The sequence below is a fragment of the Penicillium alfredii genome, assembly GCF_028826965.1.
Source record: "Penicillium alfredii strain IBT 34128 chromosome Unknown utg000004l_segment0_segment0, whole genome shotgun sequence".
NCBI classification, from domain to species: domain Eukaryota; kingdom Fungi; phylum Ascomycota; class Eurotiomycetes; order Eurotiales; family Aspergillaceae; genus Penicillium; species Penicillium alfredii.
This window is the reverse complement of record NW_026622701.1, coordinates 2154365-2170934: the sequence shown is the minus strand read 5'-3', so window position 1 is coordinate 2170934 and position 16570 is coordinate 2154365. Positions and strand designations below refer to the sequence as shown.

At 44.8% G+C, this 16570-nt stretch overlaps 7 protein-coding genes across 7 annotated transcripts; 5 read left to right on the top strand and 2 right to left on the bottom strand.

The window, feature by feature from the left end:
* Positions 1 to 1178: 1178 nt before the first annotated feature.
* NUU61_002485 (Retrotransposon polyprotein) lies at positions 1179 to 2527 on the bottom strand (the record flags this gene model as incomplete). Its single annotated transcript, XM_056653067.1, has 2 exons — positions 1179 to 1185; positions 1248 to 2527. 2 exons carry the CDS (start codon positions 2525 to 2527, stop codon positions 1179 to 1181), a joined length of 1287 nt encoding a protein of 428 aa, XP_056514134.1.
* Positions 2528 to 8701: 6174 nt separating this feature from the next.
* Positions 8702 to 9885, bottom strand: NUU61_002484 (ribonuclease III; the record flags this gene model as incomplete). Its single annotated transcript, XM_056653066.1, has 2 exons — positions 8702 to 9697; positions 9817 to 9885. The coding sequence occupies 2 exons, from the start codon at positions 9883 to 9885 to the stop codon at positions 8702 to 8704; spliced, it is 1065 nt and encodes a 354-aa protein (XP_056514133.1).
* Positions 9886 to 10101: 216 nt separating this feature from the next.
* Positions 10102 to 10587, top strand: NUU61_002483 (mitochondrial 37S ribosomal protein mS33; the record flags this gene model as incomplete). Its single annotated transcript, XM_056653065.1, has 3 exons — positions 10102 to 10134; positions 10209 to 10421; positions 10483 to 10587. The coding sequence occupies 3 exons, from the start codon at positions 10102 to 10104 to the stop codon at positions 10585 to 10587; spliced, it is 351 nt and encodes a 116-aa protein (XP_056514132.1).
* A 502-nt stretch (positions 10588 to 11089) lies between these two features.
* NUU61_002482 (U2 snRNP complex subunit CUS1) lies at positions 11090 to 12819 on the top strand (the record flags this gene model as incomplete). Its single annotated transcript, XM_056653064.1, has 2 exons — positions 11090 to 11146; positions 11209 to 12819. 2 exons carry the CDS (start codon positions 11090 to 11092, stop codon positions 12817 to 12819), a joined length of 1668 nt encoding a protein of 555 aa, XP_056514131.1.
* A 371-nt stretch (positions 12820 to 13190) lies between these two features.
* On the top strand, positions 13191 to 13472 carry NUU61_002481 (uncharacterized protein; the record flags this gene model as incomplete). Its single annotated transcript, XM_056653063.1, has 1 exon — positions 13191 to 13472. One exon carries the CDS (start codon positions 13191 to 13193, stop codon positions 13470 to 13472), a length of 282 nt encoding a protein of 93 aa, XP_056514130.1.
* Positions 13473 to 13806: 334 nt separating this feature from the next.
* Positions 13807 to 14724, top strand: NUU61_002480 (uncharacterized protein; the record flags this gene model as incomplete). Its single annotated transcript, XM_056653062.1, has 1 exon — positions 13807 to 14724. One exon carries the CDS (start codon positions 13807 to 13809, stop codon positions 14722 to 14724), a length of 918 nt encoding a protein of 305 aa, XP_056514129.1.
* Positions 14725 to 15220: 496 nt separating this feature from the next.
* Positions 15221 to 16051, top strand: NUU61_002479 (ER lumen protein-retaining receptor; the record flags this gene model as incomplete). The annotated part of the gene is made up of 5 exons (XM_056653061.1): positions 15221 to 15235; positions 15290 to 15356; positions 15428 to 15633; positions 15693 to 15955; positions 16015 to 16051. 5 exons carry the CDS (start codon positions 15221 to 15223, stop codon positions 16049 to 16051), a joined length of 588 nt encoding a protein of 195 aa, XP_056514128.1.
* Between the last annotated feature and the right edge of the window lie 519 nt (positions 16052 to 16570).

Genomic DNA, 16570 nt, shown 5'->3' with positions numbered 1-16570 from the left:
CGTGTTCAACCATCACGTACTCCCTTAGCTCGTCGTCTGTCATATCCGGTCGTTGCTCGGTGTTGACGATGGTACTGGCTTCCGTTGCCTTGTACTGTGCCCCGCCTCTGGGCCGAGTGCTCCTCTTAAGTTTGCCTTCGTGAGGGCCTCGAGGGCCACCTGTCACCCCTTGACTAGGTCCCTGTGCTGGTCTGTATCTGTTCCCGGTCCATGTCTCACTGGTTTGTCGGCATTCACATCGGTTGAAGACAATGAGTCCTTTCTGCCAATCGATAGCTGGGTTATGTCTTCGTAACCACGGAACTCCTAGCACGACGTCGTACTGCCCGAGGTTGGTGATGTTGAAGTTGATTGTTTCAAAATGATTTCCCAAAACCATCGGCAGGTCCCCTGTTTCGTGCGTAATTCCCGTGCTGAGTGGTTCTCCATTGAGTCCAGTAAGAGGTAAGAGCTCCTCTTTTCGTCGCCGCTGGATTGTATATTCCTGACAGCACTGTGGGCTCATGAAGTTTCCGCTGGCTCCTGAGTCGATCATCGCTCGCATATTCTTGTATGCGACGTTGACGAAGACTTTCATATGTGCCCCCCACTGTGTTGCTGCGAGTTGTGGTGTGGGTGCAATTTTCTTGTTGCCGTGCCATGTTCCTGTGTATTCGGGCTTCCACTGGGGTCGTTTTTCCCATCGCAAAGGTCTCGGCTCAACTCCAAGGTTGAGTTTCCCTGGGTAGTGGAGCATGCAATTGTCGTCGTAGCATCCTACAACCGCCCTGATGTCATGTTTCGGGTGTCGTGCGTATCCTCGACACGCGCATCGTGGATGCTCACATGGACAGGTTGGTTGGTCCTGGGATAGCTCTTCCCGAGCCGACTCATCCTGTTGGCCTTTTGTCTCGTCACTCGAGGTTTCTCTGTTCCTGGGGTTTTCCTGAGGCGTTTCCAGGATCGTCTCTTCCGTTTCTGGGAGTGTGGGTGGAGTTTCTGGGATCTCCGGCGTTCCTGGGATTTCAATTGGTGTCCTCAGGATACCTGTGCCCCACTCCTGGGAATCGTCCGACAATTCCTGGGAGTCGATGGTGTTCCAGGGACCGTACTGGGTCCATCCTTGACTCTCAATATCTTCTGAGCCTTGCTTGAAGCGCTCAAAGTGTTCCTCCGCGCTACCAGCTTGCGCGGGCGTCCTAAGGACTAGGTCGTCCATATAGACCTCGTTGTTTTGTGTCAGTTCCGCGGCATGATCCTTCGCGTACATCTGCGGCGAGTTTTCGATGATTTCATAGTCGATCTCTGGGAATTCTTCGTCGTCTGTTTCGGAGAGCATTCGCTCATCCCGATACAGTCCTGGTGGCTTGCTCCCATCCACAATCATGGGGCCTTCCCAGTCGCGCTCCTGCGTCGCGTAGAGCCGTTGAGGCTTCCCTTGTTCTGGTTTCTCGGTGCCAGTAGTGTCGTACGCACCTCTTCGTTCTTGGGTCGCGTTCAATTGTTGGGGTTTCTCCTGCCTCTTGCTTCGGCAGTCCTTGATTCGGTGTCCTGGCTTACCACAGTTGAAGCACAGGTTGTTGTTTTTGCGTCGTTTCTGTTCTTCGGTAGGCAGCCTTGCTGCATCGAGTTCCATTGGTTTGGGTCCGTAGGGGTCGTTGTCCCTTCTCCCAAAGTTCCGTCTTTGTTGGAATCGTCCGCCGTTTCCTCGTCCTGGGTTACGGCGCCATTGTTTAAGTTCGCTTTCTTCTCGCTGTCGGTCGTAGAAGCGGTTATCGATTCGTACAACAGTGTCGACGAATTCATTCATGGTGGTAGGTCGTCCGATTCGAGCGATTTCGTCCTTGATGTGTGATTTCAGCCCCCCATAGAATGGTGGAATCAAAGCGTAGTCGTCCCATCCTAGGATTGCGGCGTGTGCCATGAACTCGGCAACGTAGGCTGTTGCGGAGGTGGTTTGTCGAGTTCGTGCAAGTTTCCGTTCAGCCGTTGCTTTCGCGTCGATATCGCCGAAGGTTCGTTCAAGCAATTGTCGGAAGCTGCTGTATCGCGAAAAGATGCCCTGGGCCATGGCAGACCAGGCGTCTGGAGTCTTTTCATAGTATTCTCGAATGTACGGTTCCAACCAATCCCATGCTTGTCCTCGTAGGTATGATGACACAAAGATGACTTTTGCGGCGTCGTTGACTAGCCTTCCTCTGTTCATGTCAAGGTGCATATCCATCTGGGTGAGGAACCCTCGAAGCTTAGATCGAGTACCGTCGAAGCTCTCTGCTTTGGGTAACTTGATTCCCACGGAAGATGCTGGTGCGGAGGCGGCGATTTGGGCTGCACTTTGCTCGACTGAGTCTCGAAGGTCTCCAATGTCGTGGTCATGCTTGCTGCTAAAGGTGTTGAGCTGGCTGATCAGGGTGTGAATCTGTTCTTCCAGTGCCCTGACTCGTTTCTCATCTTCATCGTCCGAATCCAAGTCGGTGTGTCGTGTTTGCGTTTTCGGTGGCAGAGGCTCGACCGCCTTGCCCTTGTTGTTACTGCCGTGCGACGCCATGATGCTTGGACTTCACGGTTCGATGACAGGGTGATCAATGTGTTACGAACTGCTAACTGGTCACGGTGAGTAACGTCCGCAAAGGTGATACTTCTCTAGGAGTACTGCAGGCCTCAAGCGTATCCGCAACCGTACCAATGCCTCGGGGGCCTTCTATGGGCTCGGGTCTCTAGGGTGCTTGCAAGGTGTGCCAGTTAGAGCGCCGGTCAAGTCAGTCACTTAGGGATCGAGGATCACTAAGTAAGCTCCCAAGACCGTTGGAGGGTTGTCGCTATGTTCGAACTGTGAAGTACCAAAGGGTGGTTCCAAGTAACAATGATGGGATTGATCACGAAGAACTAAATACATGTGGTAAAGACTGTCCTTATATATCCCTTGCCCAGTATTCCACGCCCTCGTTTGTGGTATACTGCATGCAGGCATGTAGTAGTCCCATTGATATACCATCCGATATACCATTCCTTGGCGATGGATCGTGGTATATTGTCACGTGACTTATACCCTTGTTGTCCTGCATCATCACCGCGGGGTTGGTTGGCTCTGGTTTCCTCTTGTACCCCTGTTGGCGCGAGTGAGGTGGCTTGGTTCGTAACATCCGGCTATAATTAATATATTATTTTTCTATTTATTCTTTTTTTTCTCTTCCTCTCTTTTTTTAAGAGTATCTTTAGTTAAGGACTCTAGGAATTCCTTATTTAGCTAATTAAGGATTATCTATAGATTATAGGCGTTCTTAACTATATCCTCTATAATCTAAAGAATATTAATATAAACTAAAATAAAGATACCGCGGAATATACTATATTATATAATACGTTACGAGCGGAATACTACTAATAGATAACTAAAATTATTATATCTAGTTTATATTTAATAACGAAAGGCGATTTAGAATTATATACCTTAATCTTAGTCTAAAAGTACTTAGTATACTAAAGGAAAATAGGCAAAAGGGTTATAGAATATATTAATTAGTATAATAACTAATCTAAATAATAACAATAAGATATAACGATAATTATAATAATAAAAAAATAGCAGAAAATAATAAGAATAATAAAGAATAGATAATAGAACGCGACAAATATAGTGTAGAAAGAGAAAAAAAGAAGAAGAAAAGAGTTACTACTCAAAAATATAAATAAAGATTTAAATATATAATTTAATATATCTTTATTTACTAGTTAACTATATAATCTCTTTATCGCCTCGATAGTAAGATAAACGAAAACCCTATAAAAAATATTATATTAACGCGTCTATATTATAATAATAAGATAAACGCGTTAGTTAAGGCTACTTAACCTTAAGAGGGGGATAATTATAAAGGGTCTACTAAAATAATAAGATATAAGATTATTCCTAACTAACGGAAGGGGTAAATTAGGTAATATTATATAATCCTAAAGGAAATCGGGGTATTGATAGGGGCACCCCAAAATTTTCGCTATTGGCACCCCAAAACGCTTATATAATAATTTTCGGCTTATGTAATCTTTTTTTTATCTATTTTCTAATCACATGATAATTTTCAACCACATCTCTAATCACATGATCCTCTTATCCTAACCACCAAAAACAGATTACCCTATTTGGCAATAGGGCAACTTCGACATGTATGCCCAATTTCGCCGCAATTCGAACACTTTGGGGGGGCCTTCCTTTTTTTGATTGGTCTAGCCCCCTCGCTCCCATCTGATATCTGCGTAGATTGCCTTTTTGGGAAAGCAGCAGGCTGAATTCGGGGATTTAGCAGTGGCTGCCAGGCGATATCAGATGAATCTTCAACCCTAATTCGCCAGAATGGATGAATATCAGCCAATGGGATTGCTTCTTTTTTTGCGAGCAAATCAGCAATTCGATGCTTGCATGGTAACCCCATAGTACTCGTCCAATAATTGGTGTATATACCAAGAGGGGCCTCTGGGGTAGCCCTACTAGCATAGATTCGCTGCATATCAATCTGCCTCAGCGAATATCGAGATACTCGCTTATTGAGAAAGGTATATAGCCAATCAGATGCTAGTATCAGATATATTATCTGATCTGCTTTAATCTGATATTCGATCAGATTATATTGGCTGGTGATAGCCTTATGAATAGACTTCCACACAGTGAGTAAATCATTAGTAGAAGTATTCATATGCCGTTTTAGGACCGAATGCGCCCCCTCGACACGTGATGATGCATTATTACCAAAATGGGTAAGGTTTTTGGTCCAAGCATAGACAAATCTCTCTTTATAGGGTAGCCATATGTCTGCGAGATAGCGTATAATTGGTGGATGAGATCTCCCATAGGTCCGATTAAGGTTATCAAGATTAACCTTGTATTCATCTTCGGTAGATGATTGGACCAATTGACACCATACACGCATAAATTCATCGAATTGGGGAGTATTTTCGTCTGATTGGCTGATATCTCGTTTTGCCCTCGCTAAAACTGCTTTGTTGATATGCCAAATACATAGTAAATATGGGGTATGATACCCCCAGATACTATATATCGCATTCATCAAAGCTAATTCGCGATCAGTTACCAAAATCGGACGAAAATCAGATTCAGATGAGAGATTTAGCCAATCAAAAAAGGTCTGAAGCACCCAAATATAGCTTATTTCAACCTCATCAGGCATAAAACATAGAGCTGCAGTGAATGTATGGTTTGATGGCGTTATACCTACTATATGAAATAGAGGCATACCAAACCGATTAGTCTTATATGTGCAATCCATAATAAAAACCTTAAAATATTAGCCAATAAAATTATATAAAAATAGATGAGATAAATACCTTATTATATGAATTGGCCAATTGAATTGACTGAGGATGAGAGAAAAGAAAAAATTCGATATGCCCCATATTATCTTGCTTGAATGAATATTTATAACCTTCTGAATCGAGTAGTATCTGTAGATATTCAAGAATACTACGTTCTCCTATCTCTTTTCGTCGAATTTCTGCTCGCATATTATAGATATCGCGTGGTATGATTCGTTGACGAGGGGACTCGCTATATAGCGCACCAATGATATGCTTCGGTCTAATAGCAGAGAGTCGTTGAATTAAGGTTTTCTGCGCTGGGGTAAATTGACGTGCGATTGGGTGCGCTATCATATCTAGATCAGCAGAATGATTATGCGTAGGGTTTTTCACCCGAAGTAGCCAATCAGAACCCTTCTGGCGACTCCCATATACCCAAAAAGGGCAATTTTGTCGCCTCGTACTCGTTTGGCGCCGTTTGGCGCCAGCAGGTGCCTGTATTCGGTCTGAATATACCCCAGATCTATCGCAATGTATGCAGATGTTCCGATTTGGGTTAGACCGCTTGATAGTGGTAGCATACCCCTGCGTTATACCCCACTGGCGCACGAAATCAACCAATTCATCCCGATTAGGGAAGGTTTGTTGTGGTGGGGGTAGTAGACCGGGCGAATCAGTTGTAGCAGGGGCAGGCGCAGCGGTAGGCGAATTGGGCGAATCAGCACGTAGAATAGCAGGCAAGGCAGGCGAATCAGGCGAATTGGTATGCAGAATAGCAGGCAAATCGGGGGTAGCGGCAGCAGGGTTGGCGGGGGTAGGCATAGTGGGGTTGGTTTGCGTGGTTTGCATGGTATAGTAGACGAAGTAAGCGAGGTAGGCAGAAAGCTAGGAACTAGCAGGGTAATAGTAGAGCAGAAAAAGAGATAAAGCAGAAGATAGAGTATATATGTAGTATATGGTTGCTATGGTGATGGAAGTGGGAGAAAAAAAAGATTACATAAGAAAAAATTATGTAATCTTTTTTGGGGTGCCAATAGCGAAAATTTTGGGGTGCCCCTATCAATACCCGGAAATCGGAACTCGTTACTTAATCCACTCTACAATAGAATAATCACGATACACAATAGAGACCTAGTTATTTATATTATCGATAATATATAGAGTTACGAAGATATTATATAATAAATTGATACTCCTATATCTAGCTAGTAAGATAAGATTCAGTCTTAACAGTAATAAAGATATACTATTTCTCCTACTCCTTTCCCTTGTTTCTTTACCTGATCGATAGGCCTTATACCCTACCAAGTATATTCTTTATAGTGGACTTAATCGATAAGGGTATAATATAGCTACTAAGTAGCCTATAGGGCTTCCTAGTTATCTTTATAGGGTTTTATTTACTTTACTATTAAAATAATAAGGAGGTTATATACTTAACTAATAAATAGAGATATATTAAGTTATATATTTAGTTCTTTATTTATGTTTTTAAGTAGTAAGTCTTTTTTTCTTTTTTCTCTTCTATATAGTATTTATTATATTTTATAATCTATTTCTTACCACTTTTATTATTTCCCGTTTTCTTGCTATAATTATTACTATTATTATATCTCATTATTATTGTTCTAGTTAGTTATCGTATTAGCTAGTATATTTATTACTCTTTTATTTATTTTTCTTTAGTATATTAAATATTTCTAGATAAGGCTTAAGGTATATAACTCTAAATCGCTTTTTATTATTAAATATAAACTAGATATAATAGTTTTATTTATCTATTAATAATATTCTATCTATAATATACTATATAATATAGTATATTCCGCGGTATCTTATTTGAGTTTATACTAATATTCTTTAGATTATAGAAGGTATAGTTAAGGATATCTACAATCTATAGATAATCCTTAACAGGCCAAATAAAGAGTTCTTAGAGACTTTATATATATATATATATATAGCTAAAGATACTCTTAAAAAGAGAGGAAAAAAAAAAAAAAGAAAAAAAATACTAACTATAGCTAAAAAAAACTATAATAAAGTTTATACAGACTTTTGATATAATAAAATTAATATATTATTACTAATTCTTTTTATTACTATTTATAAATTAATTATAGTAAATAAGATTATTTATATTAATATAATTCTATTAATATTCCGATAAACCTAATATAATGTTCATATAATATATTACCATTTATTATTAGAATATAGTTATTTATATCTTTCTATCTAAGAATCTCTTAAAGAAATATCTCCAAAAGTTTTAGTTTTAGCGATTTCTATCTAATTCCAGGAGATAATAATTTTATATATTAGGTTATAGCGAAATAGAGGCTTCTAATAGCTTTATAGATAGTATCCTAGAAAAGTATAGTCTTAATCTAGCAAATCCTAATCTATCTAATAATCCTAATAATAAATATTATTTAAAATAATTAAAAAAGAACTTCTCTATTTCTATTCCTAAGTTTTGAATAACGTTCTATAATTATATTATCTTTTTATAGTAATTATAGTATTATTATTCTAGTAAGCTTTTAGGAGCTTTTTTTAGTCTATAGGATTTTTTTAAATAATATCTTATTTTTTTTGTCTTTATTTTTTATATTTTATAATATCTCTTTTTATTTTTATTATATCTTTTTCTAAGATCTACTAATTATATTTTAATAGCTAACTCTTCTATTGGATTAAGAAGTAATATTTCTTACTAAAATATTAATAATCTTTTTACTTCTTTGATCTTTTATTTATTATTATTTTATAGCTTTAGTATTAGTATACTTCTATTATCGTTTCGCTTTTTATCTCTCTATTTCTAGGGTTTAAGAAATAATATATATTATATATTATAAATTTAATTATATTAATTTAGTAGAACGAATCAATATATTTACAATCTAATTTTCTTAAGAATTCAGAGAGATCTAATAAATTTAAATATTAGTTTCTTTATTATCTTTAATCTTAAGTTTTTTATTAATAAAATAACTAGGTCCCTATGTTTAAATAATATCTTTTTATAGGTTTTATTATAGTATTTTTCGGGTTAAATTTATTAGCAGCTAGAATATAGTAATATCTATATTATTTAATATTTACTTGGTATTATTAGTAAATAGAGATATTATTCTTTATTATTCTACTCTATTCTTCATGTCTAATATAAGCCATATATATAGTTCTTATATTAATCTTACTAATTGCGTAAAATCTATTCCCCCCTCTTTACCTACTAAGACATTAATGGACATTCATATCTTATTATAATATGTTCCCAAGACCCGTATCTAGTGGTCACATAAAAAAGATACCCATCAAAGAGTATTGACAGTAAATTAATGTTTGGAAATGTCAGACATACTAGTATTGTAAGCGAAGTACCATCCAGGGGATTGTTAAATCAGCAGGAAATAGTCCCTTGTCTAGAATCCCAGGACTGCTTGGCAGCTGTGATCTCCAGGATCAGTTGGGTATCAAGTAGGGCCTGCCTTGCAGCTTCATCACCCGCAGCTACTTTACTCAGACCTTGACCAGACCCCAGATGCCTCTTCTTCCACCCCCAGCCGGTGAGATAGACTCCGATGAAAAAGGACTGTGTGCCGCCTCGATGCTGAACTGATGGGCGTTCCTCAATATACTCGAGTTTGATCCCCTTGCCCATGACCTTTTTGGCGAGAGCTTCCTTGGAGCGCAACTCCGCCTTTTGATGCCCCAGGCCGTGTAATGTTGGCAACCACAAGTCAGATAGCCATCGTTCTGCAATCCGGTAGCCATCGACTGAATCGGAAATAATGACTGCGGCTACGTAGGCCTCAAAGATGTCGCCCTTTGTCTTGATCCATCGCTTGGGCTGGTCGGAGTAATTTGGCGGGACCGAAGCTCTGCGGTCAAAACCATAACTTTCCGCAAACCCCGCGAGTGTCTCGTTCTTCACCAACAACTCTCGAATCTGTGATATTCGACCAGAAGGTATATCTGGAAACCATTCCCAAATGATCTTAGTGGCAATCAGTTCAATGTAGGCATCCCCAAGAATCTCCAGCCGATCGTAAGTTGCTCTGGCATTGTTGCTGTGCGCAGGGTGGGTAAAAACAGCCCTCTCCAGTCCATCATCGAGAATTGGCGGCAGGGCAGGCGTGCAAGGTCCAATGTTTTCTCCGGAAGCCTTCGACGCGTGGGGTATTGCTGAGGGCGATCGAGTCATATCTGCATCTGCACCTGCATCTTTGGACGACTGGCGGAAAATGTCATCTAGCAGTGAAATTGCCCTCAAAGCCTCTGGTTCAACCTTCGCGGCAACTGGACTACTTATGACCTCCCCAACCAGGCGTTTCAAAAGCACGAGACGAGATCCCGCGTCTGCCTCCTCGACCGAACGGCCGTCACTTGCCAATACCTGACCCCCCTGCGGATATGGGGAGTGATGAACCTGGATCGAATGTATGAAGGTTAGAGATAGGTCTGGAGCCGCAAAGAGCGGGCAGAAATGGAGAACAAGGAAGCGCCGATACTTACCTTGTTCTTCTTGACCGAATGACCTGGAGTGTCACTGGCAGAGGATGGGGTTGATCTTTTCGATTTCATGGCTTTTATCCTCCCACTTTCCCTCCCCCAGGAGAAGCAAAAAGACTGGCAAGGCAGTGGGGGGTCTCTCGCCCATTGTCTCCGGGTACACTCGGCCCTGAGGAGCACATGGTCACATGATCCAGGGAAAGCAGATGGAACTTCGGCTTGGCCACCTCCATGCGTCGCCCCAATATCGCCCTTGAAAAAAAAAAAAAAAAAAAAACCCTCCCCAAAATGGCACAAAGCCGGATATTAGATCTGGTCAAGGTATGGAATACTGTTTACTGATTCACCCCAATTCCTTGATTTAGATCCATTAACGTTTCTTCTCCTTGGATCAGTCCCAGTGTCGCATCTTCTCCCTCAATTTTAACCCGCAACGACTTCGACTTGGGAATAAAATCCTGAGGCAACGCTTGCGTGGACCGGCTCTTTCAGCATGGTATCCTCGCAAGACTGTCTCATTTCGAGATTTGCAGAACACTTATAAGCCTCTTGGGTTGACCACCTTTGATGAGTATGAAGATGATCGAGAAGAAGCTATTCAAGTGTCAGTATCCCGCATCATCTTTGCCGCGGTTTCTGTGCTGAATGAATTGTTTGTCTAGTGCCAAGTTACGAGGAAAGGGTCGACCAAAAAAGAAACGAAGTGCTGCAGGTAATGTTATCCTTAACAATCCCCCCTATAGATATATTCATATGCAACCAACCACCAACTGACGCAACCACTTTATAGAATCGAGATCTGCGAAGAAGAAGAAATAAACACACCACGAAGAGAGAGGATGGGCAACCTGGAATGCTGTTGAGCAGTGACATTTACTGGGCTTCCTTTTTTTTTTTTTTCATATTTTGCTGCTGGGTCCCGTTCTGGCTTCACCAAATTTACTTTGTACTATAGATAGAACCTTACGCAATGTCATCATTAGGAATAATCACTCTTATAACATCTCTCGGTAGTACTGGAGATAGAGCCAGATGTAGAGCTGATACCATTTCTTCGGCCCAAGTGCGACTTGGCAGAAAACCGGGCGGTGAGGGCAATGGCCAGTCAGAATACGCGCCCTTCGCTCGCCTTGATCATCTCAAGCTCCGATCTCTGCTTCATCCTCAGCTGACTGCAAGATTGGCCCAGTGTCTGCCCGCGTCTACTTGTGTTTGCTCATCTCAATACGGATTCCAAGGAGGTGACGAGGCTGCTAAAAAATAATTCGAGTTCAGCATGAAACCGAGCAAGAACCAGCTCCGCCGGGCGAGGAAGAAGGCGCAAAAAACCGAAGTGAGACAAGTCCCTTCTTAAATTGCGAGGACCCATCCCAGTGCTGACATTTTATCTCTTAGAATGCTAGCTTACCTGTCGATAATCCCAAAGATACGTCACCGAGCCCACAGACCCTTGTATCTACCTCGCAGGACGCACCGGCCCGCATGATCACCGCACTGTCCCCGGAGCCAAGCGATCCATTGTGGGAGATGTACAGGGGTATCGCTGGCAGATTCGATCAATCGGGGGATGAACCTTTGGCAAAAGAGCCTGAGAAACCGGAGGTATACTTCGATGATGGTGATGAAATCCCGGATGAGGAGCAAGACAGTGAACCGAAGATCTCGAAGAAGAAACGGAAGGAAATGAACAAGTTGTCTGTGGCTGAACTGAAGGCTATGGTTCGCAAACCCGAAATCGTGGAATGGACCGACACCTCAGCCCCGGATCCTCGACTACTTATCCACATCAAGGCTCATCGCAATGTCGTCCCGGTTCCTTTGCACTGGTCACTCAAAAGAGAGTACTTGTCGTCAAAGCGCGGAGTGGAAAAGGCGCCGTTCGCTCTCCCCAAGTTTATTCAAGAAACAGGAATCTCAGAAATGCGCGATGCTGCCCTCGAGAAGCAAGAGCAGTCTACCCTGAAACAGAAACAAAGAGAAAGAGTCCAGCCCAAGATGGGAAGGTTGGACATCGATTATCAGAAGCTTTATGAGGCTTTCTTTCGATTCCAGACCAAGCCTGAGTTGACTCGCTATGGCGAGATCTACTACGAGGGCAAAGAATACGAGACCAATCTGAAACATCTCCGTCCTGGCGACCTGAGCGAGGAACTGAAGGAGGCTTTGAATATGCCACCAGGAGCCCCCCCTCCATGGCTTATCAACCAACAGCGTTATGGGCCTCCCCCATCCTATCCTGCCTTGAAAATCCCGGGCCTCAATGCACCGCCGCCTCCAGGTGCAATGTGGGGTTACCACCCAGGAGGGTATGGCAAACCACCCGTGGACGAACACAACCGGCCATTATACGGCGGAGATATTTTTGGAGTTTTGCAGCCCCAGCAGAACGTTCAACAAGGAGAGCCTATTGAGAAAGACCTCTGGGGTGAATTACAGGCACCGGAGGAGTCTGAAGAAGAGAGCGTGGAGGACGAGGAAGAGGACGAAGCTGATGAAGAGGACATGGAAACTGGCGATCATTCTCCCGGTGGTTTGGAAACCCCCAGTGGCATGGCCTCGACTGCCCCGTCCGAATTTGTGAGCACAGAGAGTGTTTCTGGAGAGTTTGATGTTCGTAAACCTCATCGGGGCACGGAGACAGAAGAATCTGTGCACCCTCGAAGCGCCTATCAGGTCATTCCTGAGAAGCAGACGAGTGTACAAGGATTTTTCGGGGGTGACCGAGCGTACGACCTCAACGTGCCCCCGAGCAAGCCGCCCATCCTTGGCGCAGAGGAACAGACGCGAAAACGCAAGAAGCCCGGAGATGTGGATGTCTCGGTTGATCCGGATGTTCTCCACGCTGGTGATGGGCTCAGCAAAGAGAGCCTTCAGAACATGTATGAAACCCAGAGGCAGCAACAGAATCAGCCTAGTTGGGGGTTTCAGGAGGATCTCAGTGACATGATTGCGCAAGAGAGTCGCAAGAAAACACGGGCAGGAGAGGACAGACGGGGCAGGCGTTGAGGATTACTTTTCCCCCTCCCCCTTTCTTCTTCCTTTTTTTTTTATGTTGAGATTTCACGCGTGTACTCTATCTTGGATTAGTTAATACATACCTTCCACCCCTGCCCAGGTAGAACCCTTGAAACATCTGAATCCTACAAAATCGATTACTTGGGCCTGAATTATTAGGCACCCAGGCCACTTCCGGATGCGGTTTAGCTGATTCTCTTCTCAACTCCTTGCGACAAACCCGCGCGCCGGGCTTCGCTTTCTCGCTGTTGCATGCAACAGTCAATTTTTGTCCCACCCTTTTGCCAGCATGGACTGGGATCGCAGAAGGTTGGTGAAACACCCCGAACAACTAGGACCCATTTTTGATTTGCGCAGATTCGATGACCGAAGAGGCGGAGAAAGCTATCGACCAGGCGATAGATCTGGTCGTTCGCCTCCTCGCGGCTATGATGGCCATCACAGGCGTTCGCCGCCGCGAAACCGTTCCCCCCGACCTCGAGCCGATACCTGGGTTCCACCATCCAACCGAGGATATGGAAGACCGCGAAGTCGCTCGCCACCGACTTACCGGCGACGCTCTCGAACGCCCCCGTTTCAAGGTAGAGGCTTTGGCTCAGGTTTCTACGGGCGAAAAAGAACCCCCCGCGAAGGTTCTCGCCTAGGCGAGACGAAAGAATCAGGTCTCCCCCACCGCCCTCTCGGCGATCCAAGTCACCATATAGCGAGGGCAGATCGCGCGATGTATCCCGGGGCCGTACTAGCCCGCCTCGGACACGGGATGCAACGCCGGGTAGCCAGGAATACCGGGCACCACGGCGAGATACCCTCACAGCTTCGGGCAATGATAAACATGGAAGTGCTTTGTCGCCAAGGGCCCAACCGAAATCTTCACTACGTTCACAAAGCCCTCACGCCGCTCGCCGAGATTATTCTTCCCAGAACCTGAATAAAGACCGGTCCCAATCATCCTCTCGTCATGCGTCTCCTGCACATGCTATGGAAACAGGACCCGGTGCTGCTTCCCGCCGCTCGTCCCCAGGCGTCCGCGCGGAAAGAGTGGACCGAGCTCGCCGGACTCGCAGCCGTTCACCATTTCATGAATCATCTTCCTTTCAGCGCTGGTCGAGACCTCCAGGCCTGTCTCCGAACAGGGATTCGAAATTCGAACGAGAGCCGTCCTTTGCAGATCATGTACCGGAGAATCCTGCGCAGACCTCTTTCAGTCCCCAGCCGCTGCCCCCGGCCGCAGACAAAGCGCAACTGGACCAATACCATCTGAGTGGTAATAGGACTGGTAATGAAATTCCGAACCAGCCAAGGAACCACAGTGTAAGCCCACTCCCGCCATCGGGTCCTCACCAGGGTCCAAGGTCCACGACCGTGCAAAATCGTGGCTCCCACAACCTCTCCATGCTGTCAGCACCAACCCGTCCTCGACGTGGGCCTGGTTCACGGGAGAACCCTTGGGGAGGAACTCCACCGCGTCGCGGACCGGTCACTCCTGCGTCACATCCTCCCCCATCAGGCCCTCGATCTAATTTCACTCCTCCAGGGCCTGGCGGAGGGAATTACCGACATCCCAGCTCCCGCCAAAATAGTGTTCCGTTCATTGCCCAATCCTCGGCTCCAAGGTTCACGAATCATTTGGCAGGACTGTGTTCGATCGTCCCTGGTGGCCGGGTCCTCCCTTCTGCGTTGGATCCGGCAGTCGAGAAGCGGCTGTCTCAGTTGGAGGCTGATCAAGAGAAACTACATGAACAAATGATGGGGACTCAGAAGTCGAAAAGGGCAGAGCTCCGAGATTGGGACAAGTTGGACCGAGAAAGCTCAATCTCTGCGCTCAAAAGTGAGCTGGCTGAAGGGCACCTTCAGCGGATGGCCGACGAGAGCATCGGAGGAGGGATCCCGTTCTGAATTGTCCCCGATTCTGTATTTTTATCTTGTATCTTTTATTTATTTCTTTTTCCCCCACTGGTGAACTTTCTGTGTATCTATCTCTTAAGGACTTGACGAATACAATGACATCTGAAGTACAGGGTACCTGGGCGGTACGTGAGAAATAGTGGTGCAGCCTGCCAATCAGAGGACAATCCACCGTACACGGTACATGTCGCGTACCTGATCTGCAAGTAATTTCGCCCCCTTCCGGGTTTTTTTTGGCTTCGTGTCAACAACTCCCCGATCATCGACTCTCGCCCCATGCTCTCGACGAGCGCATCCTCTTTTCAATATTGAATCACCCCTTTCCGAATTTTCACCAACTGCTGCGCGCTTTTCCTTCAGTCGGCATGATGAATCTGTTCAGGCTATTAGGTGAGGGAAACTGGGCTCTGTGGCAATCCCGATATATACTGACTCTGTGGCAGCCGATTTCTCCCATCTGGCGTCGATCTTCATCTTGGTGCAAAAGATGAAGTCGTCCAGTGTATGTTCCGATTTTTCACAGCGTGATGCGCTCGCAACTAACGAGGAATTGTAGAGCTGCTCGGGGTTGTCTTTCAAGTCGCAAGTCCTATATCTCCTGGTCTTTGTGACCCGGTATCTAGGTCAGCTTCGTCGTTCCCTACCCGCCATATTGACCGTGCTGCTCGCTGACTTGAGATTTGTTGGGGACCAGACCTTTTCTGGACGTTTACGGACTCCTTTTACCTCACCACGTTCAAGCTTCTCTTCATCGGCTCCTCAGGCTACATTATCTATCTCATGCTCAATGACTACAAGCCTACACATGACCCCAATCTCGATACATTCAAGGTGCAATACCTTCTTGGAATAAGCGCACTACTCGCCCTCCTCTTCCCCCATGACTATCGTCTTTCCGAGGTCCGTGTTACCTTTCCGCAAGCACCACCTGTCCAGGAACCCAAACTGACCTCATGCAGATTCTCTGGACGTTTTCGATCTGGCTGGAATCGGTTGCAATCCTGCCCCAGCTTTTCATGCTGCAGCGGACCGGAGAAGCGGATACTATCACCACTCATTACTTGTTCGCTCTGGGGCTCTACCGGGCCCTGTATATCCCGAATTGGATATTCCGGTACTTCACCGAAACCCACTTCCAGAAGTCATTCCAGCCCGTGCCTATTATTGCGGGAATTGTCCAGACTCTACTCTACTCGGATTTCTTCTATATCTACTACAACAAGTAAGCTCACAGTCCTATATCGCCCTGATCGGGGAAAAGAGTCCTGATGTTTTTTTTAGGGTTTTGAAAGGGAAGAAGTTCTCGCTTCCCGTTTAACTTGGAGCGTCTCCTGCAGGCTGGCGGATGGGGTAATACCTTGTTTGGATCATTGCAAGGACCGGCGCTTGCTGTTTGGCTCTATTTGCCCGTGGACTGTTCATCTTTAGATCGGCTTGGATCCACAACGCTGTCAAAAAAATTGATCCAGGCGCTGCCCACCCATGTTCAACAACCTAATATGATTCGCTGGCTATGAATTGATGCTTTCATGCTGCCAATCTGTATGCATTTGGAAAATCGGCGAAATGGAGCTACGATGGGCTTGTTGACAGGAGGCCCCCTGGCTGTTCGGCGCTACAGCCAAACCCCACAGTTAGATTATTTTATATGGTTTTTGAGGTCTGGCGCTGATCGGTATTGTTTGTTTACCTATGGTCTCCATTTTTATCTTGAGATGCTGCTCTAGCTTTAAGACGTAAGATTTTGTTTTTCTCTCTTCCTCTTGTAATTACTGGGTGCTCTGGTCCTATTCTCCATACACCTCTCCAGCCATTCACCTGCGTTGGCCAGGGCAAG